The sequence below is a fragment of the Plecotus auritus genome, assembly GCF_963455305.1.
Source record: "Plecotus auritus genome assembly, chromosome: 2".
NCBI lineage: Eukaryota > Metazoa > Chordata > Mammalia > Chiroptera > Vespertilionidae > Plecotus > Plecotus auritus.
The window spans coordinates 70,360,695-70,385,813 of record NC_137771.1 but is presented as its reverse complement, the minus strand read 5'-3'; the positions used below and the strand labels follow the sequence as shown (position 1 = coordinate 70,385,813).

The 25,119-nt window shown below is 43.3% G+C and overlaps 1 protein-coding gene across 4 annotated transcripts in view; it reads right to left on the bottom strand.

The window, feature by feature from the left end:
* Positions 1–18,623: 18,623 nt before the first annotated feature.
* LRRC8B (leucine rich repeat containing 8 VRAC subunit B) overlaps positions 18,624–25,119 on the bottom strand; it is a 78,906-nt gene continuing 72,410 nt past the window's right edge. For all 4 annotated transcript variants that reach the window (XM_080657575.1, XM_080657578.1, XM_080657577.1 and 1 more), the window contains one exon: positions 18,624–22,150. In XM_080657575.1, the coding sequence (XP_080513701.1) occupies positions 21,878–22,150 (273 nt within the window). In that variant the 3' untranslated portion in view covers positions 18,624–21,877. The remainder of the gene's footprint in view (positions 22,151–25,119) is intronic.

Genomic DNA, 25,119 nt, shown 5'->3' with positions numbered 1-25,119 from the left:
ACCTGCTCTCACCTCCCACAGGTAGAAACACAACCTGGTAAAAACTGTGAAGGAAATATCCAATAACAAAACTTCAGCTTGGGTGGGTGGTCAATCCCAATGGCTACATTTTAAAAGGTTACTTTTCTCTAATTTTATGTTAAAAATCTCTGTGATGAAAAAGCATACAAGTGGTGGGTGGGGCGCGGGGGGGCACAACTTAGAATTGGTGGCAGGAGGTCTTCGAGGAAATGGCTCACACAGGAATGACAAACAAAGGGAAAACTATCTGAAAAAACAGAGCTCTTAGGCACAGAGTAAGTGGGGCCTTACCTTACATTTCAGTTTATTAAAACAAATCCCATGCTTTTGCCAACTTGATCATGTTTCTAACTTACAAAATTCCTCTCTGACTCCAGAATATTAATGTTGGCCCTTTGTGGGGAGAGTACTCCAAACAATACTGGTTCTAAGCCCTTTAAATGTATTAATGTATTTTAGCCTTGTGACAGTTCCATGATCCTTATAATAAACCTATAACAGGTTTGGGCTGAAAATAAAATAAAATAAATAAAATAAAATATAAAATAAATAAATGAAATAAATAAAATCTCTCTATATAAAATCCTAACATGCAAGTAGACCGAATAGCGGAAAAACTGAACAACCAGTCGCTATGACATGTGCTGACCACCAGGGGCCGTGTGCGGAACATGGCGGGTGTCGGCAGCAGGCGGCAGGTGAGCAGGGTCACCAGACCAAGGTGGGGCACCAGTAGCTGTCATCGGGGTGAGCCTCTGGTGGTTACTAAAAATTATTTGCCCCACATGCCATGGTCCTACCCAGCACTTGCACCTGCTGCTGGTGCCGGCCCCATTCAAACCTGCTGCTGGTGTAGGAGCTGCCACTTGCACCCACTGCTGGTGCCGAGCACTGGCCCCGATCTCTTGGTGCTGTCAGTGGGTGTGAGCGACGGCTGCCAGCCCCAATCACCCCTCAGGGCTTCTCCACTTTGCCCTGCTCCTGAAGGGCGATTGGGGCTGGCAGCTGCCACTCCTACCCACTGCTGGCGCCCTGCATGCACTGGTCCTGATCACTTGGTGCTGTCAGTGGGTGCGAGTGGCGGCTGCCGGCCCCTACCCCTGCTCCTGAGGGGCGATCAGGGCAGCAGCCGCCATGCACACCTGCTGACGGCACCGGCCCTGCTTGCACCCACTGCTGGTGCTGGCCCAATCGCTCTGCACCATCAGCGGGTGTGAGCGGGGGTGGGGGAGCCGTGGCATGAGGGACCAGGAGGGGGTGCTGAGGATGGGCCAAGACCTGCCCCTGTGCCTACCGCAGACTTGCAGCCCACAGTTCCTTTCAAGGTGCTCGAATTCGTGCACTGGGCCACTAGTAAAATAATAAAATAAAAATAATAAAATAAATAAGATAAACAAACAAAAAACAGTTCTATGATCCTTGTAACAAACCTATAATAGGTTTGGGCTGAAAATAAAATAAAACAAAAAAACCCAACCTATCAGAGAGTTAAATGGTGGTTACCAGGGGATGGGGTGGAGGGATAAGATTAATGGTATTTAAGGGTACAGATTTGTAACAAGTAACAATAAGCCATGGAGATTTAATGTACAGTATAATGAAAATAGACAATTTTACACTATGACTGTGACATGATAAATAACACTGCAATGGCAATCATATAACAGTATATAAATGCATCAAAGTGACATGCTGTACACCTTAAATTTATACAATGTTCCATGCCAAATTTTTAAAAATATTTTAAATTAGTCAATAAGTAAAAAAAGAAACCAAAGAGTATAACAGGTTTTAATCTCAGCTCTCACTTGCTAGTTAGGACACTCTGTAAGGCCCAATTTTATAATATGTAAATTGTGAAAAATAATGACTCACCTCATAAGATCATTGTGAAAACTAACCTGAGTTGATGTGTGAAATGTACATTGAACAGTGCTTGGCTACTTTGCAAATATTGAGGAGAGAAGTTCCAGGATATTCTATGGCAAGGAGGCCACAGGATTAGACTATTTTCTTCTGGGTAGTAATAGACAGTGGTTTTCTTAAAGAGCCACAATTTCCTTTTCCTATATATTAGAAAGTTTTGGGGGCTATGCTAACCTTCAAGGCATTAGAGAACTTTCTAGAGTATTTAAATCAAGAACTTATTCCAACCTCATTGAAATTTTTGAGTAATTTTTGAATAGGTAATATGTGCCATGCTGCAAACTTAAAAGAAAATATACGAAGAGAAATGAGGAGAAAAGAGTATACGCACAGTTACCAGTTTTTGTTCATACACCAGAGATATTCTGTGATACCCAAGCGCTTGCCCTCTCTCCTCCTCAACTAGCAAGTATATTCAACAGGTATGTATTGTTTTTACTGAGATACTCCAAAGCCTTAAGTGTTTGTAAACACTTCAAGCAAGAGTTTCAGTTTAGGAGTATTGATTAAAGTTTCCCCAGGGACAGTTTCTAACAGACTCACAACAGCTATTGGCTGTTAGGGATCATCTCGCCCAAGGCCCCAGAGAGGTGTCAATGGTAAGAAGAGAGTTTAGGAAAGGAAGGTGAAGATGATAAGTACCTCCTGGGTGTCAGATATGACTCTAAAATGTTAAATGTACAGTCTTAATTTTCCCAGCCACCTTGGAGATGGTTATTATCCTTTCCCATTTTGCAAATAAGAAAACAGGTTATAGAAAAGTTAAGTGACTTGCCCAAGCTAACACAGCTAGAAAGTTGAGGAGGCAGGATTCACTCAGACCTTACTGGGCTTGCATCTCAACCGCCTTTGTCTAGTCCCGTGGTCGGCAAACTGCGGCTCGCGAGCCACATGCGGCTCTCTGGCCCCTTGAGTGTGGCTCTTCCACAAAATACCACAGCCTGGGCGAGTCTATTTTGAAGAAGTGGCATTTGAAGAAGTTTAAGTTTAAAAAATTTGGCTCTCAAAAGAAATTTCAATCGTTGTACTGTTGATATTTGGCTCTGTCGACTAATGAGTTTGCCGACCACTGGTCTAGTCCATTCCCCCATCAATCAGAAGGGAACAGACTTGGGGAATGTTAAATGCAGCTTTTTGGCAAAGCTGTATAAATGGCATGCCTATATTATCTGGTCTCCCTTTTCACTCCTTTCCTGTTAAATAATAACCGGGTTATTACAACAGCATCAAGATCTGAAAAACTAACAAAACATCAAAAGTAATAACCAGCAGGCAGAGACCAGAGTCAACAATCCTTCTCTCTTTCAGTTTCTCTTCAGACATATGGACCATTGGCCAGGACACATTGTAACTGTTCATGGAGGTCAATCTAAGACAGGCACAAAGAGATGTTCATTTTTTTGTTTTGTTGGGGAAGGCAGAAGCTCTACCCCTGTGCTGCCTTAGTGGGGCCCCAGAATCTTCATTTCTATGGTTAAGAGAAAAGCAGTTATAATCACTGAACACATAAGATTTTTGTAAACAAAAATTCCTGAATAAAAGAAATAGATTCTGTTTTGATGGTGTCATTGTCTTTATCAGCCCGGGCTGCTGTAACAAAATACCACAGACTGAGCGGCTTAAACAACAAACATTTATTTCTCACAGTTCTGGAGGCTGGAAGTCCAGGGTCTTAGTTCCATTTGATTTCATGGGGAATCATGAAATGACCTCATCTAAACTTAATCACCTCCCAAGGCCCCAGCTCCTGAGAGCATCACATTGGGGTTTAGGGTTTCCACATATGCATTTTGTGGGGATAAACATTCTGTCCATAACACTGACAATAACAAAATAATGTATGCATACAGTGTGCAGCAAGGTTCACACTAGCCACCTCATTTGCCCCTCAGGGTTGTTACCGGTAAGTTAGCTATTTTTATTTTCCCTGTTTCACAGATGAGGAAGCTCAGTGGAGAAGGATCCAGTGATTTCCCCAAGGTCACACAGCTAGGAAGTGGCAGGGGGTGGAGTGCAAATTCTGGGTTTCTTATTAAAATCCCTGTTCTTTCAGCCGCATCAGGAATCAGGCCATGCTGCCTCTAGTATTAACAGCAGCGTTCCCAAAACAGGAAGAGCAATAGAAGTTTATTTAGTGCTTTACTATGTGCCAGTCTCCTTGAGCTCATTATCTCCTGGGGTGAGTACTGTTACTCTCCCTTGTACGTCTCCGAGAGAACCTAAAATCCTCAGGGTTAAGACACTTTCCAAGATCACACAGCGAGTACATGATAGAACAAGTCCTGGAACCGGGTCTAGCTGCTGATCCTAGAGATTATGTTCTTATTAAACGCTGTGCTTGAGTGGCCTTTGAAATCCTCTTTGAAAGCAGTGTAAGACGTAGAGGGGCTACATGAAGATGGAAAAAATAAAACAACAAAAAAAGAAAAGCGGCATGGAAGATGAAAATATTTTGTTACACATATTTATTGAGATTTTAGCCAGAAATGCATTTCTTGCCCTTTAAAAGCATTAGTGTCCTACAATGTACTCCATTGAAAGTCCTATTTTTGGGGCACGCAGATGGAGGACAGATGTTTCTTTATGCTCTGAAAGGTCCACTCTATGAAGCTGACCATAATGAGATTGTATCTTGTTCTGAATGTTTCAGAAAAATGGCAACCAACAGATCATTCCAACTCAAAGCCAAATCAGAGCAGTTACTGCATAGATTTGATGAAAACAACAACAGGATGTTACTCAGTGGTTTGGGTGGGAACTTTTCATGTCCCACTTCATTCTGAGCCACGCAGACATTTTCAGAGAGGCAAGCGTTCTACCCTGAAATTCAGCCTGAAGTCAGAGAATTGCATGTTGAGACTGACATGATGGGGGGTATGTGTGGGGAGGGGGGGGCCCTACAGGTGTGGGGAAAGCAATGCTGACCTTTATTTTGGTGCGATACAGAATTAAGGCAGAAGGCCCCAGAGCCATGGAGAGTAGGTGGGAACTTTGCTGTGGCTTGAGCACGACTCTTCAGATAAAAGACTTTCTGTGGGTGCAGCAGTTGAACTTCAGTGACGCAGCATATTTTAAATGCCCATTTGGGAAGAAGGCTTAGAACTCTAAGAGAGTATTTCACAACCTTCCTTGTGTTTTGGAGTCATGATTACAACCTGCAAAAAAGTTCTTAGGGTCAATGCACAAGTGCATGTATGTTTTGACTGAGCTGATTTCTGGGTCAGGGAGTCCTTTTGTATTCTATAGAGAACCATAGCACCGCAGAGCCTAAAATGGGCCTTGCCGTTACCTGGCTCACTGTTCATTTTATTGAGGAGGAAACTGAGGTGGGCCCAATGAGGGTTGGTGACATTCTGGAGGAACTCAGCCCAGCGGGGAGAGCATTCCTGAAGACCTAAAGGACCCTAGTTCTAAGAGGTGTTGGCAAATTCAGCTGAGTTTTTCACAGTATCTAAGAACACACACTCTGAGATCTGATCTGGATTCTAAACCAGCTTTCTTTGCTTATTAGCTGTGAGTGTTTTGGTAAGACATTTAACTTCGTAATGCTTCAGTTTTCTCATCTATGGAATGGGCACAAGATTTTCATCCTTTAACTCATCACACCCATTAAACCCTCAGGTAAGGTACCCGAAATCCTACTTCCTCATGCTGTTTCCTTGCACACAAGCCCTTAATGACTTCTCATTTTTTTAACAGTTTGCCCACAAAGGTACCCTCTAGTAGTTCCTGGCACATGCACTGGACCTTAGACATTCCGGCTGACCCACTGTCCCAGGGCACCATTTGTCAATGCCTGGCTTCCTGCTTTTCATTGGTTCTGCCCTTACAATGTGCTGGCCACTATGCTAGTTGAAGGGGATTAAAGAGATGAAGATATGGTTTCTGTCATCAATTTAGTGAGGAGGAAATTTATAAATAACCTCATTACATTATTGTAAGGGCTGGGATGAAAGCACCTAACTCCTACTTGGGAGAAGGTAGGTGGTCAGAGAAGGTGTTAGAGAAAATATTTCATCTTAGTCTTAAAGAATAAAGAGAGGATAGATAGATAGGTAGATAGATGATAGATAGATGATAGATCTTCCATATTTATGCGGAAGGAAGGGACTTCTGACCGAGATCAGCATGGGCAGAGGCGTGGCAGTTTGGAAAGGCGGGCAGAGACTGCCGGCCAGTTCCGTATGGTGGGCCTGCAGGAATGCACATGGAAGTCCAGCCCTGCCCAGAGGATTGGATTCTGGCCAATAGAAAACCAATGGGGTCAGGCCCTATTGCTGCTTTGTTAAATCCCACAGGGACAAAAGAGCAAGAACATTTAACATTCCCAGTGACTCCCATGTAAATGACTGTGTTTGCCGAGGTTTCTTTCTCAAGGTATGGAGGCACCTAGAGGCAGGGACATCTTTTACACCAGGCGACAGAGTGAAAAGTCAACATGGTGACATTTCTGCTGCTGACATCATTCCAGTTATGTGGCATTGGATTTGATCTTTTCGAGCTTCTACAAGAACACCTTTTCCTTTAAGTCCTGCTCCCTGGCTCCGGGAGAAGAGACAAGGGTGTGACTGTGGCATATGTTCTCCAAAAGACTCTTCCTGCCCTGCTCTCAGCAGTGCCCTGAGTGGTGATGGATAAATGCTTGTTATCAGTGGGGAACAACCTGCCATCCCTGGTACCCTGACTTGGCTACCTGATGGCTTCCAGGGAAATGTGGGGCTGCCCAGGGCATGGCCTGTTCCTTCAATCATGTCTTGGCTGTCCCTCCTTTTCGTATTAGGAGAGGGAAAAGAGGAAGGAAATAAAGGGCCATGTGCTCCTGCTGGGCCTGATTCTCTTTTTTCTGGTCCAGTGCCCTTTTCTCATTCAGAAGGTAATATCCCCTTCACGTGTCAGCCAGTTGGATGGTCAAATACTTAGGGAGAATCTCAAAGTCAGGTGCCGAGACATCAGGTAGACGTGGATGCTGTCTGCACCAGGTTTACTCTCTAGTCAGGAACACAGACATTAAACAAGCAGTAATTACCAAAGTGATGGAGAACTCTACTCAGAGTAGAGTGCTGGTTGCCACGAGAATGCGCAACAGAGGAACCTAAATATGGACCTGGTCAGGGAGGTGCTATCCTGAGGAAGCGACCTTTAACCTGAGAACTCCCATGAACAGGAGTTAGCTAAGCAAAGGGAGCAAGGAAGAGTCTTCCAGACAGAGAAATACATGTGCAAAGACTGGGGTGGGAAAGGGCATGTTTTAAAAGATTTTTTACCAACTTTGGGGGAAAACTCATTAGAGCTAACATGCGGTGAGCACCCACCAGGGTCAGACGAGATGCCAAGCATCTTACATAATCTCATGGAATCCCGCTAAGATCCTGAGAGGTTTGTTTCCACGAGGGCAGGGTCCTGTCTGTCTTGTCCCCATTGATTCCACTGTGTCGGTATTGAAGATACAGTGGAATCAATGGGGACAAGCACCTGTGTAGGAGCTGGCAGCTGTGTAGGAGCAGGCACTCGATTTTCGTAGAATAGTTTACATTTCACTGAAGAGGGCACTGAGGCTCAGAGAGATAAAGTTACTCAAGTGTTACTCCTGGAGATAGGACTCCAACCCAGAGTGAAGATGAGTGCCTCCCCGCCACCAAGCTGACAGTCCAGCTCCGTCTAGGACAATGTCTTGCTTTCTCTTGTAGACACAGCAGAGCCCAGGTCTAGGCCTAGAGCAGTCCGGGGCTGGGCACCAGAAGACAGAGTTAGTGCCCAGCCCACAGCTCCAAGACAGCCCCCCATGGGTCAGCTGAGCCTCATGGGTGCACAGTCAGCCCTCAGAGCTGGCACCCAGTTGGGGCTGTACCCTCAATGCAGGGAGGAGCTGTCATCTCTCAGTGTACCCAAGCCTGGAGGTGTGTCTCTCCAACTGGGAGCCTGTTAGGTGACTGGACAGTTAGGCCCAGAGGCCCATGGACCAGAAACCTGAGAACTGAAAACTTGGAGGCATAGGTTGGCCGAGGTCAGACTCTGGGCTGCACGTCAGTGGTGATGGATCAGCCTCAGATTTCAAGCTTTGGTGTTAAAGCTCAAGAGGGCCGAGCACTTCACCGGTCACCTCTTTACCTGTGTAACCTCAGGACATTTCTCCATACTGGGAACTGTAATCTGAGCACGATGAAGGCTCTCCTGGGAATGCTCCTCTCTGCCCTGCCCTAGTTAGCTCCTCTTCACTGTACACCCCGCCTCCTGAGGCCGAGGTGCTGCAGAACAGACCTTAAGATCATTCCATCCTCCTCCTCGTGTTTGTATGCCTTAGGTGCTTTAGTGAATAAAAAAGTCTTGTTCACATGTCATAAAAGTGAGTCATTTCAAAAACTGAAAAATAAATGTATGACATGCTCAAGCTCTTAAGAACATTACTCAATATTAACCCTGATCAACACTTCCCACTCGCTGAGCATTTCATGTAGATCAGAATAATGGTGTTGGAAGGCACCTTTGGGCACATCTAGGCTCTCATGAGGCTCAAGTAGGCGGGGCCCTGAGCACACTGACATACACAGATCACATTGGAAATGGCAGCATCGGGAGGGCCAGTGCAGAGTCCCAGAAGTCACATGAATTTAGGCTGAACTGGGATTGGTAGTCATTTTGCAAGTCTAAATATCTGCCAGCATTTCCCTATAATAAATCTGGATTCTCCGTGATCTAAGCTGGACAATAACACCCAAACTGACTCCGAGCCTCCTCTGTACTTTAAAACCAAAACCAAAATGTTAATGACCGAAGTTAATGACAAATGTTCATCTCAGAAGTCACAAGGGCGCCCTAACCGGTTTGGCTCAGTGGATAGAGCGTCGGCCTGCAGACTGAAAGGTCCCAGGTTCGATTCCGGTCAAGGGCATGTACCTGGGTTGCGGGCACATCCCCAGTAGGAGGTGTGCAGGAGGCAGCTGATTGATGTTTCTCTCTCATCGATGTTTCTAACTCTCTATCCCTCTCTCTTCCTCTCTGTAAAAAATCAATAAAATATATTAAAAAAAAAGAAAAAAAAGAAGAAGTCACAAGGGCCCCACATTTTTTCCCTCTGTGAGCTGGGGTCTCCAGCATCCTCAACACCGCCAGTTCCGTGAGCCACAGATCCCGCTGAGAAGCATGTTAATTTTCTGAGGCCCCTCTAGAACTGGGCTCAGCCGGGCCTCTGCTGAGGATCTGAGGCAGCACCAAAGCCATTTGGCTCGTTTCCAGCCTTGCATAAAATCATGCTCGGCGGGCACTCTTTTCTAGGCTGGAGGAATTAGACTCACCACCAGAAAGAAAAAGGGAAGGCCAGTTTTTTTCCTCTTCTAGAAGACTATAAAAAGCAGCTAATGCGATTGTGCAAAGTCACTTGATAAGTCACCTTCCCTTCGTTTGCAGAGTTTAGTGGGGGCAGGAGTGGAGGACATGTGAGAGCTGCAGTCCCACAGTGTGAGTGGGCCTTGGAGACCACTGATCAGGGTCAGTCGCAGCAGGCCTGACATGCCATTGGCTTGAAGGGCAGGCATTTTGAAGCATCCAATGGGAAATGTCAAGTGAACCAGTGCTTCAGGAAGGGGGCCCTTAGACCTTGGGGAAGGCTTTCTCCAATCTCAGCAGTGTGTTCAGCCCAAAGGCAAAGCCGGGGAGGAACACTCCGTCAGCTTGGGGTGAGGAAGGCAGCTTCTCATCTGGAGCATGGCATGAATCCCATAAGGACAGCTTAACCCGTCCGTCCTCACTCTGCAAACGTCTAAATCAGCAGAACGAATTTAGAATGAATTTAGCCTGAACTGGGATTGGTAGTCATTTTGCAAGTCTAAAACAATGGCCAGCATTCCCCTATAATAAATCCACTCTCGGGGAGCTGAGCTGCACAGTAACACCCAGGCTGGCTGCAAGCCTCCTCTGTACTTTAAAACCAAAACCGAAATGTTAATGACTCTCTTTACCAGGATGCGGTCTTTATTCAACATCTCCTGTAGAGTCTGAAATGCTGAACAGCACTCCATTCTTCTAATGAGAGCGCATGTGCTCACAGTTTAGGCTAGGGTATTAAAATTAAAACTGTATTTTCAATCAATAACCATGAAGTTTAAAAGTACATTGGTCATTTGAATGAAATGATTATTTATTTTTACTAAAGGGTGTTTAAAACTGTTTGTGTATGTGTGTGTCTGAATGTATACCAATCCTTTTTTAAGCTTATATAGCGTCTCCCATTATAAAGGACAGAATACTGAATTCGATGTTGAAATCCTAGGCTGTGATCCCAACCCGTCACTTTCTTGCCATATGATCTTGGCAGCGTGCACCATACAAAAACAGAGAGTTGGTGCTACAGTCTCCAGTTCCAAACCTGACTCTGCCATTTACTGGTGATGTCATCTAATATATAACCCAATATGCTATTTAACCTGCCCAGAACTATTTCTTTCTCTATGAAATGGAGATAATGCTTACATTAATATGTTTTAAGCATTGGTGATGTTTACAAAGTATATGACAGAAACTTTAGTAGTTTTCAATAATGGTAATTATTAAAGATGGCTCTTTCAGACCCTACTTTCCTTTTATTTAAAAGTTTTTTAAAAAATTGATTTCAGAGAGAGGCTGGGAGAGAGAGAGCAAAACATCATTGTGAGAGAGAAACATCCATCGGCTGCCTCCTACATGTGCCCCAGCCAGAGATTAAACCTGCAACCTGGGTATGTGCCCTCTGACTGAGAACTGAACCTACCACCTCTTGGTGTATGGGACGAGGCTCCAACTGATAACTGTGGTATTTAACCTGGTTATGAATAACTGGAAAGAAGCAAAAGGAACGCCAAATAGTGTAGGCATGCCATTTTGCAGGTTTGCCAGTAAGCCTCAGTTTAACACACCCCAGAAAGTCTGGGTGACATAGGAAAGGCCTTGTCTGTTGGTCACACTTGGGAACAGGTCATTGGCCAGAGTAGGCATGGTCACTGCAAGTGTGGGAAGATTTGAGATATATAATCCCCTAAGCCAGGGGTCCTCAAACTACGGCCCGCGGGCCACATGCGGCCCGCCGAGGACATTTATCTGGCCCGCGGGGTCCGCTGCATGTCCTGCTTAGCAGCCGACTTGTCCCGGGCCCGCAGTGCGCATAGGAATTTGTTCATAGTTTGTTTGTTTTTTTTAAACTATAGTCCGGCCTTCCAACGGTCTGAGGGACAGTGAACTGGCCCCCTGTTTAAAAAGTTTGAGGACCCCTGCCCTAAACAAAGGAATTTGCTCTCTTGCCTCTTGCTTTCTTGCTCGCACTTAACTCCTGGTCTGTGGGGCGCTACGTGCCTGCATTTTCCCACACACAATGGACTAATGGACTGCAACTAGTTTAATGCTAAACCAGACCCAGCTACAATATGGAACAGAAACTGGACACTGGTTTTGTTTCTAGCTCTACTGAATCCCCAGCTGCACATCTTCTAGGACGGGATTAAGGGAAATGGGACTTTGCAAACCGAGGGATGTAATTCCACACAAATAAAACTTTCTACCCCATCTCATCCTCCCATGGGGATCTCTGAAAATGCTTATTCCATTGGTATTCCAAGAACCCTTCTCCCATGCATTTCTCTGATAACACAATCAACTCAGCCACACTGGCCAGGTCCTGGTTTCTTATAAGTGAAGTGGGGACAGGAGCCTGCAGTGATCTGGGCCCAGCCATGCACTGTGCACAGTCAGGGGTCATTACCAAGCTGCAGGACGGAATTAAAAGGAACCAGCTCACTAGAGAATGCGCAGGAGGCGGAGCTAGGAAGAGGTCGTGGCTCCCCCACCAGGCTTCGGCTGCATGTAGATGATCTGTGCTCCCGAGAGCCAGCCCAGAAGAGTGAAAAGAGCTCTCACTGGGGCTCTGCAGACTTGCATGCCATCTCCCTCAGACATGGGTTTGCGATTGTCAACCAGTGACTTAGGCTTTCCCCTTCAGAAAAGTCCATGGTTCCTTCCGCTTGGAAAGTTCTGTAATTCTACAATGACATTAGGGGATGTGGGGAAGGGTGTGTGTGGAATGGATGGAGAGTGACTCACTGGCTCAGGAGATGACGAACTGGATAGATATGGGGCAGGAGGAAGCACTGAGCTTACAGCTGATGGGAAGAGACCAATGAATAGAGCCACCTGTGAGTCTTCAGCGCCAGGTGGGTGAGAGAGAAGGAAGTGCTGGTATTGTGTTGTTTCCCTAAACCTCGGCAGAAACAAACTTTGCAGACCTGTAGGTTGACTACGATGTCACTTCTGGACAGTCACGAGGCCTTGGGAAAGCTAACCTTTTAAAATTTCTGTAAAACGGGAATAACACATCAAACCAAGTTGTCGGGTGGGCTGAGATACAAACAAAGAACCCAGTAGAGTACCTGGCATGCAGCAGGTGCTAAATGACATTATTGTTGTACTCCACTTCCACTGTGCTCTTTTCCCTACGCTGAAGGAGCATGGACAAGCAATGATTAGATGTTTTATCTTTTTTCCGTTTGAAGCCGTTAATGAGGCTTTGCAGAGATATCACAAGCCCAGCAAGTTTTCCTCAGGCCTCTTAATGGAGACGATCCATTTTCCTTCCCTTAGTTAATTCTTCAGCCTTTCCCTTCCACTGAGCAATTGCCTGCAACTGGCTCATTCTATTATTAAAAAGATGATGGAACTGCTCTTTTCTCCCCATAATGATCTGAATAGTCCCTATATGAAGTTCCCATAGAGGCAATAGACAAGGATGGGAATACAAACCCAGTACAGGGAAAGACTAGTCGGAAACCCCCTTCACTCAGTTGGCATTTGTTTAAACATTTGCCGGGGTGGGTACTAATTTATAAGCAACACCCTATGTCATTGGAATAACTGGAAATAGGGGACCAGTTAACTCAGGTTTCCACATGCAATTTCTTACGTTTACAGCCTAAGGAATGCATATTGGTCCTGCTGCCAGTCAGCGTGTTGAATAAGTCTCTTATTGGAAACTAGTGGCTCGGTGCACGAAATTCGTGAACATTAAAAGGGGATTAATTAGAGGAAATAATTTAATATTGCTATTTGCCCTTTCTCTGTAGTAGAAATGTTGGAGATGAAAGAAAATTAGTAAAATGTATATGAAAACCTTCTTCCTGTCAGAGTCTGGGGCACACCATGGGACCCAGAGTCAAGTCCCCACCCACCCACATGTGCCTCAAAATCAGGTGAGACCCAGACCTGGCTGCCCCCCACCCCCCATTGGGCTAGATCTGCCCCCCTCCCATTGGGCCAGTCCCACCCTTGTCAAGCCCTGCCCGGCAGGGGGCGTAGCCTCAGGTCCCCTGGCCCGGCACCAGGATGGGGGGCATGGCCTGAGGTCCCCCAGCCCAGACCAGGGTGGGAGGCATGCATTGAGGTCCCCCGTCAAGCCCCACTGGGTGGGGGGCATGGCCTGAGGTCTACCATCAAGCCCCACCAGGCGGGCGGCAGGCACAGCCTCAGGTCCCCTGGCCCAGCACCAGGAGGGGGGTGCAGCCTCAGGTCCCCCATCAAGCCCCACTGGCAGGGGGGCACAGCCTCAGGTCCCCCGTCAAGCCCCGCTGGACGGGGGGTGCGGCTTGAGTTCCCCCAACCCAGCACTGGGGGAGCACCTTGAGGTCCCCTGTCAAGCCCTGCTGGGTGGGGGGCACAGCCTGAGGTCCCCTGTCAAGCCCAGCCAGCCACGGGGGAGCAGCCTCAGGTTCCCCTGGCCCGGTGCTGGGGCAGGGGGCATGGCCTGAGGTCCCCCGTCAAGCCCCATGGGGCCGGGGGTGGGGTGTGAGGTCACATGGCCTGGTGCTGGGGTGGGGGGTCCAGCCTGAAGTCCCCTGTCAAGCCCCACATGGTCGGGGGCACGGCCTGAGTTCCCCTGACCCAGCACTAGGGGTGTACCTTGAGGTCCCCTGTCAAGCCCAACCAGGCAGGGGGGTGCAGCCTCAGGTCCCCTGGCCCGGTGCTGGGGCAGGGGGCAAGGCCTGAAGTCCCCCGTCAAGCCCCACCAGGTGGGGGGTGCAGTTTGAGGTCCCCTGGTCTGGTGTCGGGGTGGGGGGAGCATCCTGAGGTCCCCTAGCCCAGCACCAGGATGGGAAGCACATCTTGAGGTCCCCTGTCAAGCCCTGCTGGATGGGGGGCATGGCCTCAGGTCCCCTGGCCTGGCGCTAGGGCGGGGAGCATGGCCTGAAGTCCCCCAGCCTGATGCCAGAGCAGGGGGCATGGCCTGAGGTCCCCTGTCAAGCCCCATGGGGGCGGGGGAGGGCATAGCTTCAGGTCCCTGCTGATTGCTCATTAAGGCTCTTTATGGGAACTTGGCCTCAGCTGTGGGTGCAGCCATCTTTGTGACAGAGTGATGGTCAATTAGCATATTCCCTTTTTATTAGATAGGATTGTGACAAGAAACCACCTTGTAGGAAGGAAGAATCTTGGTAACTGAAAGACATGTATTTTTGTGAGGAAAGCAAAAATCTCACCCTTGGTATGATGGGAACTTAATACTCTGAAAGATGGGATTTAGTAATGGGAGAGGACATGTAAGCTTGAAATATGTGGTTAGGACAGCAATAAATGAGAGAGAGAGAGAGAGAGAGAGAGAGAGAGAGAGAGAGAGAGAGAGAGAGAGAGAGAGAGATCTAGGAAGGGAGTGGGAAGGGTCCAGGAGAATAGGGTGCATTGAGGGGAAAGAGGGGAGACCCAGCAGCTGACAGCCTGCTCTTGATGCCTGGAGAAGAGATGGTCTGTTGTGATGTTTGAAGAAATGCTCTGAGCTGTAGTAACTTTCATTTGCTCTATAGCTTCTATTTAACTCTCTGCTCAGACATCTCTAAACTCTCACTCTTGTGAGAGTTTTGTTATTGGAGAAGGAAATAACTAGACAGCTCATATCAAGGTTCATGGTTTTCAGTAATAGAAAACCAGTTTCCCCATCTCTACCAAATACACATTTAATAAATTATTCAAAGAATGTTTTTTTTTAAAGGGGTGCTAAATTCTTGCCTGCCCACCTTCTGGTCTGGTCCTGGTGCCAGGCACTGCAGGGGGCTTTCTCAGGCATCTCATTTGAAATGGAGTCACTAGGATTAAGTGAGGACCATTGAATTCTCAAGATCTTCCCTTGGAGGCTGCATTTGATAAAGGCAAGGCAAAGAGAAACTGAATAAAAGGGAAGGGAAGGAATCTTCTATTTGGTTTGTTCTTATCTCAGCAGCAGAGGGAGGCAGAGAGCAAAAAATAATGTGTTGAGCTCTATACTAACAAATGCCTGTGTCAAAAGGCGAACAAACTTTAAGGTGTTTTTTAAGTGTTGACGAAAAGGGGCCACATGCTAACCTGACTAACTCAGGGAAAGCCTGCGCGATGGCCTTGCAAACTCAAAGACCTAAAGTAACCACAAAGGATGGTCTGAAATGAAAACTTCTTAAATTAAAAAGCAGTTTATGGTAGTAGTCATGTCCTAGGCCGATATCTTCCCTGACAAAGGTAAATTTTTACTTAACTGAGCCTATTGTCTTTGTGTATCTATGATATCATATCGTTGGAATGTCAAAGATTTTCTTTTTTTTCTGCACCCCCTCAAAGCACAGGCACTGCTCTGTGGAGACCACAAATCCTCATTGAGTTAATTGTTGACTGTTAACTATCCTGTACCCACCTAGTAAAAGAAGTATGTGTACATCACTTTATTTTTTATCCACTCTCAGAGGTTTCCCTGCTTTGCTTTCTCCCACCTCCCTAATCTATCACTAATGGAGTTTATGTAACCCACTTACATCTCCTCTTTTGACTGAAATGTATAAAACAAGGTGAAAAACTGTCATTCTCTGGAATATTATCTTAATTCATTGAGATTCTGCTTCCCAGCAATTGTTGACAGTTTGGCTCAAATAAACTCACAAATTATTTTTTTTACAAGTTTGAATATTTCTTATGTTAACATAAACCATTTGCAAAGCTCTCAGTAACGCACAGGTAGTCCTATAGAATCATTGGTATTTAGGAGGCAGGACTTACAACTCCAGAGGATGATGAGATAACACAAGGTGAGAAGAGATTTGAATTTTAAAAAGGGCTGTGTATTTTTTTCTGACCCTTCTTTGGCCTATAGTTATATATTCCTCGGTAAACATGGGGCTTGAGTTCAAGATTTAACTTTGCACCTTTGGATGAATAGCTGGCCTCCAGACCTCGGAGATGAGAGGGACAGAGTTGACAAGCTAGGATTTCAGAGAATCTAGAGGAGAAAGAGGCAGAAGCCCAACAGAAGCTGAAGCTCCAGACTCAAACCATGCCCTCGACCACACCACAAAGCCTCCCTCTCCACTCCCCCCCTCCCCACCGCCCGCACAGGCAGGTCCTTCACCACGTTTCTGATTAGCCATTTTGCAATGTGGAAGTGAATGAAGAACACGAAGCCACACTTAATATGGTGCTCGCGCGGGCATGTCACCGCCCTGCAGGCTGTTAGCACAGGACCAGCGTCCCCAAACACCCAGCAGTTCCTGGGTGGCTGCGAATGCCTTGAGTCTGGTGCAGGCTTTATTTTCTCAATGTATAGTGTGTCTTCCCCCCACCCCCCAAATATACAGACACATTTTGAATAAATATAAAGGCAGTGTTTACCTGTCATTTTCAAAATTGAGCTATCAGCTGTTAAAATGTGTATACATTTTTGGGGGACACCCTGTATTTCCCATTCCCAAGGCACTTGGGAGGTAGAGGAAAACCTTCTTGAAGAACCGCATTTCCAGGAAAAAATATGTCCATCTGGTTTCAGCAGTGAATTTCCTTCATAATCTGGTTCGGTATGTATCAAGTTCTGTCCGTCTGCAGAGAAAAGATCTGAATATCAGCCTTCTGATGTCTTCCTGACACTGTGTGTGTGTGTGTGTGTGTGTGTGTGTGTGTGTGTGTGAGTGTGTGAGTGTAAGCTGAAATAGAGGAAGAGAGGGGCGGGGCGAGAGAGATATTTCAAAATAATGATTTAAAAATAAAACAAACATAAAGGTCAAATGATTATGTGTCTATTTTTCCCAATACTATTTTTTCTCCCTTTACAAAACCTTCTGAAAATGTCATCTTGCAGCTCATTTCTTTGTGTTTTTTTTTCTGGAGCCAAGAAGAGAGGCAGAGAGATGTGCTGGTTGGTGATCTCAGGTCCTCAAGGATGCACACTGTTGGAAAGATGAACCTATTAGGAGAGTGACAAGTTCCACCTTCCCCTGCCCCTCTGTGCATTCAAGGATCAATCCAGCTCTTTTTAGGGGCTTGCTATTTTGTGACAATTGTAGCTTATTTTGAAAACTCATACGACTGTTATGACATTCATGTGTAAACCTAAAATCTATCATTTGGTGAGTTATGTAACCATACAGCTGGCTGCACAGGGAAGTGTGGAAGGAGGGAGGGAATCACTTTTGGAACCTGGTCACTGACGGGTAGACACAGGTAAGAAACAGTACAGTCAACTTCTTTCAACTTTTAATCTGTTTTTATTTGCCATTTGTTATAAAAATTGAATCTTCCTTTTACACAAAACTTACTTTAAAAACAGTAAAGTGTACCAAAACTAATGAATCTCAGGCAAAGGGATTTACCACTAAAATGCAGATTTTCATGGTAAACCTGAGGGCTGAAAACATTCAACTCAAGCCAAAGTCTTACATTTTCTAATAATTTATTGCCAGAGGCAAAAGCTGATTATGTATGTTTCAAAATATGGGACAAAGATAAAATAAGCAATGCTAGCCTTCACCGGGACACTAACAAGAAAATGGCTCTCCCAGTACTTTACTGAAAGTGAAACATTTGAAGAATTTTAAAAATATTTAAACATATTTAGGATTATACACAACACATACATGCACAGAGACATCCATTCTAATTCTATGTCCCTTTGTATTTTTTAAATTGCACCATCTCTGTTGATAATATATGACATGCAGGAGGCACTCATAATTGTTTTTCTTAGCAGTAGTGTATTATACAAGTCAAATGCAAAACTTGAGCATAATTAAGTTCAACTGGAAACCATCTCAATTCAGTGCTTTGGCTTACATTTTTTATGTTAATACTTTCATGGTGATGAAATTGTTCATGTAAAAAAAAAAGTTTAAGAGAATGTAGTTCATTACCAAAGGAACTTAATAGATAGTTCCTAGTGGATAGAGAGGTGATGGACCAGAAACAGGAAGAAAGCAATTAAATAGGACTGCAGTTTTTTCACTGCTTCAGCTTTCATATCCGGCTGAAGATGAGAATTATATTTAGGGCATTTTGCAAGTTTCATGTATGTGTTGTCATAATTCAAACAAGGGTACAAAATAACTCCTCCCCTCTCCCATCAGCCTTCCTCTTGTTTCCAGAAAAAATAAACACAGATTCTGATGCAATATACAGTTTCTGAAAACGGACTTACAGTTATATTCTCATGTTTTTGGGAGAGATGGGGAACCATTGGATTAGCTCTAAATACTGCAGGGTTTGGAAAAGTAGAACTACTCAACGAGGCATGATTATAGGCTCTGGCTTCTCCTCAGGTATCACTGCGAGTTCCCTAGCACAAATATATTGTTACTGTACAAGTGCTGATCAAATTTAAGGAGGTGAGTGAGTGGAGGGAGATAACAAAATACCTTATGTAAATAGGACAATGATAAGAGAACAAAGATGGAAAGAGAATTTTATTGAAAATACAAGGAAATAAAGCTATAAATCCATAGCATTGTTCATTATAATAGTTTCTGAACCCATCAATATTATGCAGTGTTAATTAAACATATAAAATTTGAATCATGAAGCACTTGGAGAACAAAAACAAATATTTTCACCATCAAACAAAGGTCTGCAAATAGCACATTGCAGCTCACCACAGCATACACATGCTGTGTATGCCACAGTGCTGAGATTCTGAGGATCTCTACCCTGTTTCACACAAACATTCGTTAAGTAACAGTGAAATATGGTGACATCCAGGGGGAAATTAAGACTGAGGATGAAGAATGAAAACACACTATGTGTCACATAGAGGTACCCTGATGTAGGTTAGGAAAGGAACACTATATCTTACCAGAAATGCTTAAAACTGCTTAGGTTCTCAGGCTAAGGTTAAGCAATCAGTTTTTTAAAAATATATAAGAGAAAAAACACTCCATAATTATGAGAAATAAAAAATATCCTCTTGCAACTTTGGGAAAAAATACTAAACATATCCAAGACTAATGTTACATTTTGCATATATAGTTGTGTGTATCTATGTGTGTGCATGCAAATAAAATGAACCAATGCCATTAACTTTGTTCTGAATAACATCCATGTTTATTTTTTGGAAAATGTACTGCATATCCTTGGAAATCAAATGCCAACTAAAGTCTCACAATTATAAGTGAACCAACTTCATTTCTCCATTTAAATTCCCCTTAAATGAATATGAACACATATAAAATGATCTGTTCCAACCACGCAGGACAGGTGGCATTAAACCCCTTTTGTGTGTCAGGTGGTGGTCTCAGAGTTCACTGCATTGGTGTGACGTCATTTCAAAAGCTACCTAAACACTGGTGTGTAAGGATGAAATAAAAAAGAAATGAGAACTTTTTAATGGCATCGAGAACAGAGTTTGCACCAGTTACTACACCCTTATGTTTGGAAAGAAGCTTACAATATTCACTGTTAATCCTGATAGTAACTCACTTCCAGAAATTGAGAGAGGTGATAAGGAAGATTTAGCCAATGACTTTTGCATGTGAATACAACCAGTGACTAGCCAGGGAGAACTAGTTTGTCAGGAAAATGGTAACAATCTAAAATTTGTTTTGAAAACTCTTCTTTAGAAAAGAGGATGAAAATTTTCATACAAATTATGGCTAATTATTTGTCCCCAAACATTTAAGTTCTGAGAACATTTAAACACCTCTCCATGTATTTTGTTCACATCCAAAACTTAAGATAATCCTATCTAACACAGGATCCACACACATGACAATTCTATTGTGAAATATGAAATGACCATCAACTCACATTAAAAATAGGAAAATGACAAAAAGAACTCTAGACATAGTCAGAATCTGTTTTCTGAAGTCCTAGAAGAAAGTTTCATCATTTATGCCTGGGTCCCTGAGAACTTGAATGTTCTGACTAAAGGCAAGTTTTGGTAAGAATTACATTTTTACACCATTCCTTCTTATTCAGAATAAACCATAAGGTTTAGGCAGCCTTTGGTGTTTTATAATTTTTATAGCTAATATTATTCAAATTCACTTGACGCAAACAATTCTTTCTCTGAGATTCAGTCCAGGTGTGTGTGGCAGGAGAGGGAAGCTACATTTTGTTATAAAGACTCACTTTCATCTTTTTGGAATGGGCAAAGCATGAAAAACAGCAAACATCACAACTCCATGTTTACGGTACTTTTTACCCTTAGTGTTTTCCAGTTTTGTCTAGGTGTGGTTAATCAATTACTTCATAGTCACACCCAAAATTAGATGGCATCATAATGCCTAGAGAAAAACACATTAAAGATGTAACATTTACCCAAAATGAGTCCGTTGATCTTCATTTTACAATATGCACAGTAAAAGGCCAAACACAAAAGCTCTTTGTAAAAAAAGAGCAAATTGTATTCCAGAAAAGTTAACCAGAGGCATGAGATGAATTCCAGTTAAATGGGTTTATTTCTTTGTGAGCTTTGAGAACTCATCTTAAACAATGAATAGAGGCTGAGTGTTTTACATTATAATCATATCTACAGATCATGCAGATGGAGAAGAAAATAAAGTGTTTTGGTTTAACTCTTAATTTCTACAAGATATTTTGAAGTCAGTTTTAAAGATTGAAATCTCTACCTCTCCCCTCCATCACAGTTTCTGAAGTTATTAAGAATTGTACCCGTACAATAATAGCACAGCAACAAGGGAAGAGAGAGGTAGATGATGTGGCCATCCTTTTATAAGGAAACCCTTACATATTTTAGGGCATGAAACACAAGGCTTTTGTTATCCAAAAGTAATTAGTTGCAGAGTACAAAAACATTTTGGAGAATGCACACAAACATGAGAATCAGAAGCAGGCAAAAAAAAACAAAAAAACAAAACAAAAAAAAAACAACAACACCCAGGCATGTTAATAGTAAATTCTTAGAGAAATGCATGTGTTCTCTGTACCTTACAAAAATTATTCCCACAGGTTTTGAATCCAAGATTATGCAATAAAAATATTTATGTTTTACATTTAATATAAACATGAGCAAATTAAAAAAAAAAAGCTTTGATGATGCACAAGAATAAATCTTGGAGAATACATGGATTTTCAGGATGTCCCAAGGGTGACATGTCCTAAGTACCCTGCTCCTGTCCTATGCAGAGGCCCAAAGCATTCTCAGGTTCATCATTGTTAAGAGAAAACCAAATGAAGGAAGACTCAATTAAGCTGGGACAGGAAGTAAAAAACCAAGAAGGAATTCTGCCAAGCACCAGACACCCTGCCTAAAAATAATTAAGAACATAAATCAAAGACAGTGTTAAGTGTACATCAAGGACATTTATATTGATGAGTTTATGGTCTAGCTGATAAATATCCAAACAGGACGTCAGTTAAAACAAGTGTGCAAATAAGTAATGGGGCTCGGGAGGGAGAGGAAAGAATATCTAATCTTCAAGGTAATAACTGCAAGATGGACATTCAATAATTTCATGTTCCCCATTCCACCCTTACAAGTCAGTAAGTAAAAGATTGATTATTCACAAAACTCATTTCAGTGTTAACACCTTTTACCTGTTTACTTAGACACTGAGACGCTTTAATAAAACATTTGATTATAGTTAGTCATAATTATTACCCATTTAAAAAATCTTTATAAGTTAGGAAATTTTAGTTCTCATTTAAAGCCCTGGGGCACACTTTTAGAAGTTTTCTCTTTAGGTCAACATTTATCTAAGCACGTCTGCAAGCGTTCTGTGACAGGGGGAGGAAGAGTATTGAGCAAGTTCTCCTCGACAATCAGGCAGCTCCGTTTTAGGGACTGACACCCTTCCAGTTCAGGAGGAAGTGTTTCCAGGTAATTACCAATGAGCTCCAGATGAGTAAGGTTCAACAGCTCACCCACGTGAGGGGACAAACTCATCAGGCTATTTTTCCCCAAAAGTAAACACTGCAGCTTTTTGCACTGAAACAGCCCATCTGGTAGCATCTCAATCTGGAAACGGAAAGAAAGAAGCCAGTAAGACCAGTTTTTGATGGCCTGTTATAATACAATTACTTATGTATACCTCTACCCTTTCAAAAACATTTCTGGATGTTTATATGTAACATTGATGATAAATTTGAAGTAGATGGAAAATATAAAGGAAAAACAAGGACATCCCAACATGGAGTCAGAATTGAGGCTACCATAAAATTTTAAACCCTTGTTACATGTGGATGGGCAACATATTTGGCTCCAAACATTCTAATAAGCAATTCTCAAAGAAAACTTAATCAGTTACATACTCATTGTCCCTAAGGGAAAAAAAAAACAAGCTAGTAACTTAGGAAAATCGTAATTATTCTTGAGTCCTAGGTCAGAAATAAATTGCTCTCAAGAGTCCTTGTGAAGAATTTACTGTCTTATGTAATAAGCAACACCCTCAAAAACATCCTGAGAACAGACATGAGGCTATATCCTTAGAATTTCACAGTATAGACTGAAAACATTATTCTGTTAAAAAAAAAAAAAAAGTCGACAGAAGCAGACAAGAAGATACGATAATATATTTCATTGCCCTCTACATACACATGAGTATTTATTTACCCTTCTTCTTGTTTTCTGGCTGGTTTGATTAAATGATGTAACACAGAGAAATAATTTAAAATATGGTAAATAGCCTGCAATTAAGTGAACTCCTGTAGCTACTCAACTGAACCGCTCCCCTATCTGGTGGGTAGGTTGCATGTGAATTTCTACAAGAGACACTGTATGTATAAGAGATAGGGCTTGTTGGGGAAAGAGGTCCACAGGAGAGTTGAACATGCACAGTGCCTTCAACTCTCACCCTGCCACTGAGGGTGAGTTTGGGCCAAGCAGAGCTGGGCTGCACACACCTCCTCACTCTACAACACTCCACATGGGCTCTTGGTTTGGGAAGTGGCTGTGTTAGAAACAAGGAGGATAGGAGCAGTCTGGAGGAGATCTGCAAAAGGATAAACATGTTCTATATAAACTAAAGAACTGCCATACTATATTCATAAATGCTCATTATATTGGCACCTCCCTTTCATCCCCCACACATATACTCAGTAGTGAAGAGTCTTGATAATAAACCTAATGACCACCGTCGCTAAAACCAGCATTCACTATATAGCTCATCACTGTACACCAAAATACTAGGTATAAGCAATGACAAAACATCTACCCTTTTATTTCAATCTCTCCTCAAGAATGCAAATGCAGCACCATGCATATGTAGATTTCAACATAGAGATATGACAGAGAGATGAGACAGAAGAAATGTCATCCCTTCAGAGACATTGGCAGCTTGGAAGTAGAGTCAGTGAGATATGGGTAGAGGAAACATTAAGTCCTGTGCAATATGCTCAGGATAGTGCCTGCTGGTGCCTAAGCAATGACTTAGGCAAACCAGTTGCAAATGTGTGCTGAGAGCCTCCTTTTGTGCTTGTGTTGGGGATAAAGTGCTGAGCATGACAGATGGGTCTTTAAGAATCTTAGTCTAACACAGGGTTCCTTAACCTTGCACTGTTGACATTTGGATAGGATAATTCTTTGTGTGGCAGGTGCCCTAAGCATTGTAGGATATTTAGCAGCATTCCTGGCTTCCACCTACTAGATGCTGGTGCCACTCCCCTCCCCAGCTGTGACAACCAAAAATGTCTCCAGGCAAATGTCTTTTGGGGGACAAAGTTGTCCCCATTTGAGAAACAGTGGTCTAATGGGAGAGAAAGATATTAAACAATTACACAAATAATTAGTCTGTAATGGGTGTTATGAAGAAGAGAGCCCTAACCAGAGGTGCATCAGGGTACCCACATCTCACTTCTTCGGTCCGCTTTCAGATGCCAGTAAGAACCTTGCTTATTGGAACTGCCTAGTGGGTGCATACCCTGAAGCCATGGCCCTCACTCTCCTTCTGTTGGGCTGTCAGCACTATCAGGTTTTCACCAATCTTCTTCCAAATCTCAGACTTTGTGATTTTAGCGACTTCCAGGAGAGGGATTTCACAAGGCAAAGGAAGTGAGCCTCTTAGGCTCGGCTGTCAACATGTCCGTGTTGCTGCCGTGACAGTGAGTCAGGGCTGTGGTTAGTGGAACCACTTCCCCAGAGCCAAGTGTCCATCTCGGGCTTTTTCTCAACATCAGCATCCGTGAAAGCACAAGCCATAACTCATCTACTGGGATTCAATTTTGCTAAAGGAGGCTGGGCAGCTATGTTAGAGACTCAAGACCTTCTTTCAACTCAGCAATCTCATCCTGAAAAATCTACTTACACGTTTAAAAATAGTTTGCACAAAGCTTACAAGAACACCAAACATTTTTTGACTGGGCCAATGAATTTTATTTATAAAAATTTTGTATAGCATTTATTTATACTGAATTCATTTAGCATATTCTTTCTTAGACTATATAATACGTGAACCAGAAAGAAAAGAATTACCTTGGTGGACCACTGATTTCTTTTCAAAAAGAGAGGTAATAAAGTTCATAAACAGAAAGGTTTTATAGACTAAATTATAATATATACATATAATAAACTATAAAATGAACAACAAAACTAATGGCTACAATATCACTCTATATCCTAGAATTCTCTAGCAACCAAATATTTTCAACAAAATGTACTAATGTCCCCAGGACATCCGAAGAAGGGTGATTCTCTTCTTATATCTATGGCTGACATTGATAATGAAATACTCCACTGTTTCCCAGAGGCTGGGACCTTACTTCAGAATTCTAATCATTTCAAGAAACAAAGCTGAAGATTTCCATTTCTAAGTAGTGATGGTAAAAACATAAGCCCTGCCACATAAGTGACCTTGCGCATCCTATCACATTAATGTGTGAAATAAGGAGGAATTTCCACATTGTTCACCTTTTGGCTAGACGTCTTTAAGTTAATACAAGAAATGCTTTAAATGCAGAAATGTAGAAGTCAGAAGACCTAGGTTTACAAGA